The sequence below is a fragment of the Pomacea canaliculata genome, linkage group LG14 (assembly GCF_003073045.1).
Source record: "Pomacea canaliculata isolate SZHN2017 linkage group LG14, ASM307304v1, whole genome shotgun sequence".
Classification (NCBI taxonomy): domain Eukaryota; kingdom Metazoa; phylum Mollusca; class Gastropoda; order Architaenioglossa; family Ampullariidae; genus Pomacea; species Pomacea canaliculata.
Window position 1 is genome coordinate 18,304,808 of NC_037603.1, and position 12,594 is coordinate 18,317,401.

General features: G+C 42.0%; 3 protein-coding genes across 7 annotated transcripts in view; 2 read left to right on the top strand and 1 right to left on the bottom strand.

The window, feature by feature from the left end:
* LOC112554807 (patatin-like phospholipase domain-containing protein 4) overlaps positions 1-183 on the top strand; it is a 33,057-nt gene extending 32,874 nt beyond the window's left edge. For all 4 annotated transcript variants that reach the window (XM_025222857.1, XM_025222855.1, XM_025222856.1 and 1 more), the window contains exon 7: positions 150-183. The gene's annotated coding sequence lies outside the window, so the exon portion shown is untranslated. The remainder of the gene's footprint in view (positions 1-149) is intronic.
* The window catches only part of LOC112554806 (myosin-2 heavy chain-like), a 37,899-nt gene that overhangs the window by 3,150 nt on the left and 22,155 nt on the right, over positions 1-12,594 (bottom strand). Inside the window, exon 6 of the transcript XR_003097327.1 lies at positions 3,777-4,008. The gene's annotated coding sequence lies outside the window, so the exon portion shown is untranslated. The remainder of the gene's footprint in view (positions 1-3,776; positions 4,009-12,594) is intronic.
* LOC112554808 lies at positions 158-10,793 on the top strand. 2 transcript variants are annotated; one of them, XM_025222859.1, is made up of 8 exons: positions 158-286; positions 1,963-2,204; positions 5,082-5,265; positions 6,244-6,505; positions 7,104-7,282; positions 8,482-8,707; positions 9,541-9,662; positions 10,767-10,793. In XM_025222859.1, exons 2-7 carry the CDS (start codon positions 2,014-2,016, stop codon positions 9,549-9,551), a joined length of 1,053 nt encoding a protein of 350 aa, XP_025078644.1. In that variant the 5' UTR covers positions 158-286; positions 1,963-2,013; the 3' UTR covers positions 9,552-9,662; positions 10,767-10,793. The 2 variants fall into 2 exon arrangements, with proteins under 2 accessions (XP_025078644.1, XP_025078645.1); XM_025222860.1 differs by lacking the exons at positions 158-286; positions 1,963-2,204 and adding an exon at positions 3,847-4,028.

Genomic DNA, 12,594 nt, shown 5'->3' on the forward strand with positions numbered 1-12,594 from the left:
CACTGACACACAGTAGAACAGGTATATGACCACTGCGTTTTTCGAGTATGTCATTGTGTGTGTGTGTTTGAGAGAGAGAGAAAGTGAGAGAGTGAGATATTTTAATATGTATTTGTTTGACGACAAAAATGGTTACGTCTGTTCTGAAGTCAAAATCATGACGTCAGAACACAACAAAAGACGTAAAAAGAAGGCCGCCTCTCCGCCTACTGGACAGGAAGCGCAAGAGACAGCAAGTGTTGTTGTGCGCTCAGTAGGCGAAAAGGGGAAGCCTTCAGTGTGAAGGGTAAGCTGCTTTTTCGGTGCCTTATGTTAACTAGAAAACTTCATAATTTTATATGCAGACCAGTTTTGATAGTCACAAAAATAAGGGGGCTAGGGGACAAGATCACAATGACACAGTTCACTCGAAAACAGCGGTTCTGTTCTGAAAACTAACAAATTTATTAAAACTTATTAAATCTGCTTTAAATCGGGACAAAATAGTTTATAATTTATATATTGGCACGAGAAACATCTGAGTACAGCTTGCTGTGTAGATTAAATATATATGCCAAAGTTGCCCAGGTTCTTCTGTTTATGTCCATTATTGGAATAAATAGGAAGTTGTGCCAAGTGTAGTAGAAAACAAAAGCAAAATATATCAAGGTTTTGGATTTTCTTAGATTGTTTTGAATCGTGACGTTTGCAACAACCTGATGTTTGTGAATGGCAGGGCTTTCACGGTGTTTTTCTCTATTTTATATTTGTTAGTTTTGCACCACTCTATCATTCAGGCACACATTTTTTTGTTCCCTTTGATTGGCTGAAATTTTCCTGTCTCATTCAAGGTGGGGAAAACAATTCCGTGTCTGAGTAGGGGCTGATAATTAGGTAAATTTGTTTGTCCGGTCCTCGCCATATTTGACAGGACTATTTATGTTGAATATAACTCCGTCGTAGGCTTTTTAATAGCTGTATGTTGCTCCAGAGCTTATTTATTTTGGGTGTTTATTTTCTCAGTTCTAAGATGCCTCTAAATTTAAAAGAAAACACTACACAGAACAAATGTTGACAAACGTTGACAACATCGGAATTTTAGACGGTAGCGACGAGAGAGAGCAAAGTGGTGGAAGAGACTGGAATCGAGAAAATAAGGAGCTAGCTGCTTGGCGAGTGATTTCGCAGCAATTGTTTGTTATCTCATATTCTCTCGAAACTTCATACCTCTATCGCCGAGCATAAGCTGTCAACATGTCAGTCTATGGTAGAAAGATCAATAGTACGTTGTTAGTTTTGCTTCATTGCCGTCAGTTTGTTTGTAGTCTTTCGTGTGCAGCACATTGAGTGTTCATGCACACGGGAAAACATGGTTTACAAATTTTATCATCATCGTCTTCGTCGTCGTGCGACCAAAAAAAAAAAAAAAAAAAATCCAATCGGCTGAAGCCAGGTACTCGCTAATTATCATATCTGCAAGAAAGTGTCGTCGTCGCCATTGTCAAATCGCGAAAAATAATTATCTTCAAACCGCCTCAAGGAACTGTTTCCACGCTAACACCCTTTCAGAAATGCATTAAGATTAACATCCCAGCTATTCAGTGGGTTGTAGCTGTCAGAAAGTATCCATGCACATGTCTTATGTCTGTTATATTCTTAGCATTATTATGTTTTGTACACGTGTATCTAAAGAACAGAGGGGTGTCGATCACTCACATTTTGGAAACAAGTAGTTTGTTCCCCCCCCAAAAAAAAAAACAAAACAAAACAAAACAAAACAAAAACAACAACAAAACACTGCTTCACTAGAACTTCAGCAAAGTCACGTATCAGGGAACACAAAAACTGATCAATCATATATAATCAACGAACGAGATAGTCTTGTTCGCATGCTTCAAATTTAAATAATATTCAATACAGACAAATAAAAAAGGCATTGTCATTTCTCTGCCCTCCTATCACAACCTCCCCAAATTCTGTCAGGTCAAAGGGAAGAGAACAACGCAGACGTAGGAAGGAAGAACGAGAGAAAAAATGGCGGGGTGGAAAGATTTTGAAGACGAACTGGCTTTTAGAGATTTCAAGCGGCTAGCTGAGATAAACCGCATGATGGAGGAACAGGAACTGGATCGTCAGAAGATACTGAAAAGATTCCGTCATCTGCACCGTTTCAGGCTGAGCTTTGGACGGAAAATGACGATTGCACTGGGCGGCCAACAGAGATGGTAAGTGTTGTATGGTTTGGATACATGGACTGCAATGATTTTATTGTAATAAAATAATAAGGAACAGTATGTGGGACTGGAAGGTATTCTTGGGAAATAACTGGCTGGGATATTCTCTTTTTCTTAACTTTATCTAAATCGATAACTCCGGAAATCTTTCAAATACTTTCTGTTGATTAAAGTTGTGCTCGGGATTTTAATATAAAAGATTTGCGTTTATCATTATAATTATTCATTAAAGACACTAAAAAACACCATGAGTATTCAGTAAGCACTTTTGTCAGACTGGTAGTCGTCAATCAGTGAGTGATTCTTGCGAATAGCCAAAAGTGGTGAGAGTATTTGTTGTTTTGTAAGGGTTAAAAACCAGGATGCTAGTAAACACTGAACTTGAAGAAACACTGCACATTTAGTTTGTGAACACTAAATCACAGAATGCCATCATAACGTCTGTTGTTTGAGAAAGCCAACCAGTTTGATGTAGATGTCAGTTTTACCGACTTTCATTATTTCGAACACCGGTAATGTCTGTTCATAAGACAATTTTAATTTGTAAGTCATTATGATTGTAGTAAAACATCGTTAATCGTTGACAGCCAGTGTGTTATAGAGTGTTGACCATGTTGTCGATCTTACACTATCTTTGTGTCGCAACCCACGTACCCGCTCACAAAAGGTGTGGACTGGGCTAGAGTTTCAAAATAACTATTCTACATTTTCCTTTCTGCTGCTGCGCAATAGCTGCCGGTTCGGACATTAAAGCCAAGGTTGTTTAACATGCAAATCACCGATTCCAAGCTAGAAGACCACCACGTTCTGGCACCAAAGTGTATAAAGTCATGTTCTTCACTTAGTTTACGTGTGACTACAGACTAGAGTGTCAGCATCGGACGTCATTATTTTGTTCGTCATAATTACGTCATACGTCACACGTCACTAAGACACTCGGACTGACCGGGAAAAGTCTCTCTGTGCTGAAAGCGTTCGAAGAAAAGGGTTGATAGAAACAGTGCAATAAGGCCCATCTTGGTTTGAGGGCATTATTTTACTGATTATTTGTTCTTGCTGTAGTACCCTCTTCTTCTGCGAGATATCGTGTAGTTTTTAGCATTTGTTAAAGAAACGTTGCTTTTGAAGGTGAAACAAAAATTCATTTGGAAGCTACGACTGCTTGGTAACCGTCATCGTTCAGATTTTCTTCATTGAAATATTTCTCTTCGTTACGGTTCCGACAGTTTCAACGCATTTAAAAGAAACATATTAAGGAGAAAAAGAATTTTGAAATTCTTCGCTTCAAGGCACCTTTCTGAGGAAAACTATGCTACCCGTTCTTTGCGCCATTTAAGACTGCCATTGCTAACTCAGATCTCTGAATTTTAATTGACATTTTACCTGTGTAGGTATCTTGTTAGCTTTTTACTTTTTTCTGTTTTCATTGGCGGATTAGAAGAAAGAACTATTTTTTAAGCTCCACAATAAACGATTATAAATTTGCTAAAGACAACCAACAGAGGAGGGAAACAAGGTCATATATTTTTCTTCACTACTAGACGTGATATTTAAAGTACTTACAAGGGGAAAAAACCCAAAAGCGGTCCGTGAGTTATTCGTTTCTCTGTGCCGTTCAACTCTGCAAGCGCTAGTGGACAGTGTCGCTGACAGAAAACTCAGAACAATGTGGCAGAGTAAAAGCGAGATGGAGTTGGTGGCGCAAGCGAAAAGGAGAGAATACGACCTGATGATCCAGAAAACACGTCAGCAGAACCGGATTACGCTGTACCACAACGGGGTTGCCTCACACATGCTGAAAAAACAACAACAATGGTAATTTTTGTTATGTCGTCAAATAACCAGAAATGGTAGTTCTGAAGCTTCAAAGTCAACGAAACTGGTAACTTTCTTATACTCTTGAATCTTCAAAAAGAATAGCCATAAAGCAGAAATTGACAACATGATATTTTTGGCAAAATTGTCAAAATTAGAATGGAACTTTTTTTTGTCATTTATCTAAAACAGTAACTCATATTTTTACAACCCATCAGTTTTTATGAACGAACCATCAAAAAGAGTTATTTTTGTTTCATTGTATCACAAGATTCCGTATATTTATCCCCCTCCTCCTTTTTTTTTAAAACGAAACGAAGTGGTCTCCTTCGAGGGCGGGGGATGTACGTCAATGCTGTTTGCTTCATATTCCTTCCCCATATTAAATGTGTCACGAGAATGGCTTGGTTTGGAAGAAAATGTGTAACTTCAGAAATGAACTTGTGAACGTTTTCGTTTTTCAATCTTTCTTTGGATAGAAAGTTGTGGGCGATCGGGGTTTAACACGTTTAACATATTACTTATTAAAGTTAACAAGTGTTTCCTTGTCTGATACTTTGCACGTTGCAGCGCAGCTATCCCCATTCCTTGTCTCCGGCATGTTGCAAAAACTGGCAGCTATAGAAAATCTGTTGCTGCGTTGGACCACCACTCTCTCTTTTTTTTTCATTTTCATTTTTTTCCCACACACTTACTAAGCACATGTAAGAATCTTTGCTTTCAACGCTATGAGGCATTTACTGCGCACATGGAAGAAACTTTCACTTTAGCTTGTTGTGATAAAAGTACATATTAATCCTGCCTTAAAGCAGCTTTTTCACGTACTTAGTACAGAATATGCAAGGTTCTCGTATATTTTAACTATTAGTTTTCTACGCTTGCTGTATAAAGCGTGTTTGAGAATAATGCTTTACCAAATTTTTCTGAAATGGTAGTGACCGGCTGACGTTGTTGTGACTGTCCTCTGACTTGAGACAATTCTTCCAAAGTGACTAGGAAGTGCATGATAAATCTCTTTAGAGATAATAAAGCGTCGCGGGTCTTCTGCCGCAGGTACGAGTGCTTAATGAAGGAGAAAGACGACTGCTTGAAAGCTCTGAATTTAGCCACCGCCAAAGTATACCAGACTGCAGACCAGCGATGCAGCATCATCCTTGAGCAGTTGATCAGCGAGTTCGACCAACATGTCGTCGAGATAAAAAATGCCAAGTCGGAAATCGAGACGCTGGAGCTAGAGGTCAGTACAAGCTCAGCCCCTTCCCCTCTACCGCTTCCTCCTCTTCCTGACATTCCCCCCTCCCCAAACCTACTTCCCTGCAGAAAAGCGAGAGCCTCCTGCCATCCGCGTCGGGTCGTGAAATGAGAATCTAGCTGTAGCTCTAGTCGAAGAATATGGTCCGTTAAACATCGGGCTCTCCGAAATGCCAGCACAAAAGAAACATGAACTTGAGCTTGGAACTGCTGTCAAGCAAACAAGACGTAGCGCGGACACTAGATTTTTTTTTACACAAAGAGGTTTTCGTGGTTTTGTAAAACCTCTGAGAGAGGATGTGAGTACATATGGATTGATTTAAGTGAATTGACTCGAGAACAATAAAGACCTCAACAAACTAAGAGTTTTTTGAGTTAATGTAAATGAGGCATTGCTATAACCAAGAGTCTGTTCCGTGGTGATTCTTGAAATGACGTCTTTACTCTTTTCAAAATGCTTCTCGCCAACGAAGGTGCATATATTTGGTCAGATTTGGAGAATTAATATCAGTTGGTGTGAATGTAATTCACCAGAGCATAATTGCGGTTTACAGCAAGCTTTTAATAAGCAATGATGGCAGAAGGTAAGGCTTGGGCTAATGATGTCTAGACAAGTAGCATAATAGGGGAGCAAGACAGAGCAATAGTCCACTCCTGACTCTGAACTTAAAGTCAACATTTGAACCGTTATTCGGAGCCGTGTATGGGAGATGGTAGTCTCAAGAACCTCCCTCCACAGTATGGAGGAGAAAGGGTCTGTTGGAATTTATGGCCAAAAATTTTAAGAACTTTAATTGTTAACGACCAGATGGGTCCTCTGCCTCTTCTTCGTGTGGTCATGTGGTCCAGTGTGCAGATGAAAGCAAAACTTAGGACCTTCCTTCTTTCGTTTTTAAAATTTCTTTGTTTATTCTGTTTCCTTTCCCGTATTTTATATGCGACGCATGCTGCGCGATACCCGCAGATCAAGGAAGTGGACACGAAGATTCAAAAGACCCGCAACAGGAAATTGGAGGTGAAGGCCAAAGATGGCAGTTGGCACGCCACGTCTGCCTTGTCGTCCCTGAAGAACCACGAGCGGGCGGCGCACCAGTACGGCACACAGCTGGCCAAGAACCGCCAGCTGGGCGCTACGATACACCACTTGCAGGTGGAGCACGCCCAGCTAGCCAAGAACCACAGACACCTGGAGAAAGAACTGCAGAAACTTAGCGCTGATCTTGCAGGTGTGTATGTGAGAGAGAGAGAGAGAGAATGAATGCGTGCATGCGTGCGTGTTGGCTCTCGATCTTCGCTTAATGCACCTCCCTTAGGTTATCAAGATGGTGTTAGTGATCTGTGTAGAATGTAACGGATTCTTTAAACCCAGTCTCAAAATAAGCAGAAATCGTAAGCGGTCACAGCTGAGGAGCTGGCCACGTTTACCGACTTTTGAGCGACAACGCACACCGAGTGTGCTATTCTATAGAGACAATACATTTCAGGTGCACTGAATGGACAACTTGTCTCGCGTCTCAAAGTTGAGATTAGAAATCATGCAAGAGTAGCGCTAACGACAAGAATGATACCCTTCCCCCCACCCTCATTAAGGTTGAAGCGCGTCGAATACAAGTGAGTTGAACGGAAGAAGCATAAACATAAATGCTGTCGCTGCTTAGGAGGAAATGTCTGCAAACTTAATCTCTTTATGCAAGACTTAGACATATTCCTTTCTCTAAAGAGACTATCAACTGATGTAGCATGAGAGCCTCGTATAAATTCAGACATTGGACTGTACGAGCACATGTTGCGACAGTGACCCCTTTCGGCTTCGCCTCTTTTCAGAATACATCAATGTGGCGACGGAAACGTACAACAAAAAGGACGCCAGCAAGCGGGCCATCGTCAAGCTGACGGAGATGATAGATCGGACCCAAACTGCATTTGACACCGAGGTAGAGGGAATAGACATCAACATCGACTTCCTCAAGCGTCTGGAGAACTTCATGGTGGCGAAGAATAAGGTCTTGTCTAACACCAATTGTCGTTACCGTTGTTTTTGTGCTGGTTACAACAAATTTAGCATTAAAAAACAAGAATCAAATGCCATTATGTAAAAAATTGATTTTTATCTACAACGAATGCTGGCTTTTGTGTAAAATGTTATGAACCATATCAGCACATATACTGGCGTTTCACAATGATGGAAGATGGCCGCTCCTATGATGTGCGACGTCAGCCGCTCTGTTTTCTTTTTCAGACTGCGGACTTCTCCCAAGTTTGCTGCTACTTGTTTGTTTTGGAATGTGCTTACGGTTGTTGAGGAAGATAGTTATTCTTGTGTGTTCCTGTTGGCGCTCTCATGCGCTTCTGACTTCTGACTCTGCCGGTCCTTCCAATGGCGGATATAAACTTTCCAATGGCGGATATAAACTTTCGTTTCAGTTATTCCCATAGGTTTTTGTTCTCCACCATTGCTTACCTCTGACCTCCTGGACTTGCCAGTGACTTGCCCTCTTTGTTTTCCGTAGAAATAGTTCAGAGAGGAACAAGCTTTCGTCGTAACGATCGCCCGCTTGAATGTACCACCATGGAGATCTAGGGGGCCCTCGTGTGTTTGTGATTGGCGATCTATAGATACAGCGAGATGTTAAGGATGTGTGTGGCCAGAGGACTGTCTTTATACCTGACAACATCTCTGCCTTACATTTCTCTTCCTGTCCTTACCCCTTTGCCAAAGTTTTTATTTTTGTCAGCGCCTTAAACTGTTTAAAATGCTTCATACACGTCTTCTCAACAAACTAACATGTGCACACTTGAATAACAGCAAGTATGCTAAATTGCGGTTTTGAAAAATAATCACATTAATGGGCTTCTGCTATGAACAACAAAGCTGTTTTTCCTCATGTTTACCATACTGTGGTAATAAAGATATATTCTAACCTTGGTGTCAAAAATCCCCTTCTCTTAGCATGATGCCGACGGTTAGCACACACAACTGTCTCTTTTTGAGAGTAGTCATGTCCTGGAAATAAAGCTAATCATTATGGACTTCGATAGGTAATAAGTCTTATAGAGGAAATACAGTTTGTAGAAGTTAGGGTCCTAGAAAAAAAATGTTGTTGACTCTGGTATCGAGCCCTGGAAAGGGAAATAGTCATCATCAACTTAAAATGCGATAGGCACGCTGAAACACTAACGAAGCTGATGCTATCCCTTTCAGCCCCGGGAGAACGAATGGTTGGAAATGAAAAAGAAGCAGAAGGGGCAGGCGACGGCAGCGGAGAAGGAGAACATCTTCTACGAGACGGCCCTGGCTAAAATTCGCTCAAAACTGGGAGAAGAAAACATGGAGATAATTATCAGAACGTTCGTGGAGCTGGCCGAGGAAAACTACATGCTCTTCAAGAACATCTCCGAGACAAGGGAGGCGCGCGCAAGCAATACAGGTTCGAAGCTCCGACCATCATCATTTCCCACTTAGGGCTCACATTCGTGCAACACCTGTAACCAACGATTTAGACCCTTGTGTGTGCGTGTGTGTGTGTTTGAACGGAATAAACAGATGTGATGATACACATGTGTTTAGCAAATGTTGCTTTCACCTCAGTCACATTCTGAGATAAGCGCCATAAATAACGAAGCGGAATATCCAAGGAGACACCTTACCTTTCAGTTTTCTCTTTAATAGCTGATGACTTTCTGCAACTTCCTGCTTACTTCTCCTTTTTTCGGGCCTTTCTATGCTTCAACGTTCCCACCTCGATAGCGCATGGCATATACATATCCTACCCATTTTTGGTAATCCCCCAACTATAGGTCGGTTTGTTAGTTTGTTGGTTCCTACCCAAGTGACGGCAATTGATCTACTGGATAAATAGATGACATGGCCTAATTACGAGATATGAGGGACACCTATGTAGGTTACAACAGACTGCGGCCTGGAAACACCAACAAACATTTGTGGTTGTTCTCTGACAGCTCGCATTTTAAAACTCAAAGTAAATACGGGTGTGTGGAGTTGCAGACACTGCTTTACGTTTTCAAGCAAATTCGCGACTAGATTAGTTTCCATTTATTGCGACGAAAACTTGAGGCTGACACTATGACGGGATGTCTCCCTTTCTCTCTCACATTTTCTAGTCATATCACTTCCGCTCCAGACTACATGCTTCACGCGTTTGTTTATGCCCGTACTTGTGGCATTTGTATGTTGTGTGCGTGCTGCCTGCGTATGTGCGAGGGCCTGTGTGTGTGTGTGTGTTGCATTGGTATACGACAGGTGGAGATTGACGAGCTTATGGAAAAAATTCGACTTCTCAACACCTACCTCCATGAGCACGGGGATGAGGCGATTGCATCACAACAGGAACTGCAGGAGAAGATTAACACTTGTAGCCTACTGTGAGATTGCCCTATCCACGGGGTTACTCAAAATAATTTTATTTCTTAGAATTTGTTTCTTTGTTTACCAAACGAGTTCTCGTTTTAACAGTCTTTTCTTCGTTCTTCTAGAAAACGATAAAAACAAGAAAGAACTGAAGGGAAATCTAAATATTTTATGGCACCTTTGGCAATAGGAGTACATGACTCGGAAATGAGAAAGCTTAGATGTTCGTAAATGTGTAGAGTTTAAAAAATATGAAAATTTATGTAAAGAGTACTGCTCTCACAAATGCTCTCGTAGCACTCAAAGAAGGCGCCTCTAAAGGCAAATATCGTTGAACGTTTGGCCAAGCTTTGGAAAAGTTGTGTGTAACGATCACAGAGGCTTTGGGAAGAACTTTCTGGACACGTGAAACTTGTTAGTATACTGAGTGGGGGGGGGGGGAATTGGTGTTTCACGCCGAGCCAGCAACGAAGGCGATATCACGGCAAAGCAACCAGCCACGTGCAGAGAAGCCAATACAATGGGACACGTGAAACTTGGTTTACACTGCCAATACACTGGGACACGTGAAACTTCTTAGTCTATACTGCCAATACACTTGGACCTCAGGGCTTTAGGAGGTTTGAGGTTTCAGCACTTAGCTCTGTTACAAACGATATGCACGCCACGCTAGCCTCGTCTAGGTATGATGTCGAAAACAATTTACAAAATAAGCTGATGCTGTCCTGCAGAAGTACGCCTGCCATATAGCTACGGGGAACCAAGAGATGGGGAGGGAACTGTCCTTTCTTCACACACACAGGCGCGCAAAGAAGTGAATGCTTGTATCTCTTGCATTACTAACTGCATTCACCAACACCCTCGAACTGTATCAAAAAAGTATTGTAAGCTCGACGACTGTTTTCCTGATGCAGTTCCCCGATCCCACCCTGTCCTTTGAAAAACACTTATCTGATTATACAGTTAACATCATACCTATTCACTAAGGTTTTGAAATTTTAGTTATTGTGTATTAGCGAATAGGTTTTTGGTCGATATAGTGTACAGAGGAAATGAATGTGAAGTTGTAGCTGACGTCTGGATTCTGATTCACATCTTTCCCTTTCGGTGTCCGGCAGGTCTGAGCTAAAGGAGGGCTTCATCGGAAAGGCAGATGTCGTGATAGGGGAGTACATCGAGGGTGTTGTCACTCTCCTAAGTGACCTTGGCTACACCAGCTCGGAAATAGAGAAACTCACCGGCACCTTCCACAAGGTGGAAGAGCGCAATGTAAGCACAATGAATATCAAGTTCTGAACTGTAATGTATACTGATGTACCCTTAGTCTGTATTTTGTACTTCTAAACACGTACCATGCACATTTGTGCCTGCTCCGTAGTCACAGACGAATGGCCGAACACATACAGCAACCGGCGAAGAAGGCATCATAGGGTAGGCTGTCTCGAGTTAGCTCGCATAGATTGTTTCAAACGCTGGCTAGGTTAAGGAAAGTGAAAGACTGTAAGGAATCGAAGCTATGTGTTCTGCTGCCAAATGCTAAACTAGAAAACAATCTTGCAACGTTTCCCGCGCTGATGTTTTGCAGTTGATCGTCCTGATGAGCGAGATCGAGAAGTACGTGAACAAGCTGGCCGAGATCCAAACTTACGTAGGGTACAAGTTCTGGGAATGGAAGCGCCGCAATTCCATCACCCCCTGCCCCGTTGTGCCCCTTCCCCCACGCCTGTGTGTCGTGCACCGCTTAAACGTCATGCCACCTGAAGACAAAGGTGACGATGATCAAGTGGCAGAAGCCAGCCGGCGCCCGCTCAGTCGCTTAGAGGTCAGAAGTTTTCATCATCATCATTGTCATGTGGCAACTTTAATGGGGAGGTAACAATCACCCCAATTAAGTTCTAGGGTGGCTTGTTGACAAGCCTGAGGCCCCCTAGACAAGAAAGGGAGTCGTATGTGCCAGCGTTGAGGTGTTGTGTGGGGTACACAGCCCTAACGGGAAGGGAATTTAGACACTAAGAGCTAAAATGATCAACGAAAAGTAATAGCACTGTAATAGTAGAAGTACGTTTAGAACGGATAGTACTGGGACACCTTCTAGACGAGTCATTTGGCGTGTACTTTCATGTTTTTTTTAAATGTTAAGTTCATCCTTTCATTATTATATGTTAATTCACACGTCGTTGAGTCTTGGTCCGGGGAACAGCAAGGGTGGGAGCTCGTGCGCCGCGTAGTGGAAACTGTGACCGACGTGTGATTATTGTACACATTGTTCCTTCAAGTTTATATTGACGTTGGTAGCAGGAGTTAAGCTTCACTATGCTCACGTGCCTGATTACCCGGGACCAGTATTCACATTTTGGCTTTAAAAACTACAAATACTGCAACAATCATCATCATTCGTCACTGATGCATTAGAGATGCATTTACTTGAACACAAAGCTTTATCTGCATGCCTCTCTAGGCTCATTCGCAAACATCCAGCGCGCAGTAAGGCACCTTTAAAATTACATAGGCTGTTGCTTGGAGGCAAATATAAAATCCCCGATCAACGGAAGTGAAAGAAAGCGCCATCAAACTATTTAAAAAATAGTTATAGAATGTATCACGGTACACTGGATGGCCTCTGGGTGTAATTGACTTCGTGTGCTTCGCTTGTGACTTTTGAAACCACCATTTATACGCGCAATCAGCGCATTAGACTAGTGAGGAGGAGATTGCCACTTCATTTCACGGGTTGCGGACCCGCAAACTAAAGGTGAGCAGAGTTCCCTCCCACGAGTATGCTTTTGATAAAGTGTGTAATGAGTGCGCGGCCTCAGCGTCAGAAATATAACTTATTGTCTCTGGCGGCTGTACGCCCGAAAGTAAAATGTTTATTGACGTGAATGCAAACTAACTGAAGTGATTTGAAACTTTTTTTTAAAATTGACGCCGACGTTTTGCTTTGTA

Bases quoted from the DNA above. Each gene is read 5' to 3' on its own strand.
- LOC112554808 (XM_025222859.1), top strand. From the start codon at position 2,014: ATGGCGGGGTGGAAAGATTTTGAAGACGAACTGGCTTTTAGAGATTTC. The intron at 5,266-6,243 runs GTCAGTACAAGC...CGATACCCGCAG, and splicing joins TCGAGACGCTGGAGCTAGAG to ATCAAGGAAGTGGACACGAA. The intron at 6,506-7,103 runs GTGTGTATGTGA...GCCTCTTTTCAG, and splicing joins ACTTAGCGCTGATCTTGCAG to AATACATCAATGTGGCGACG.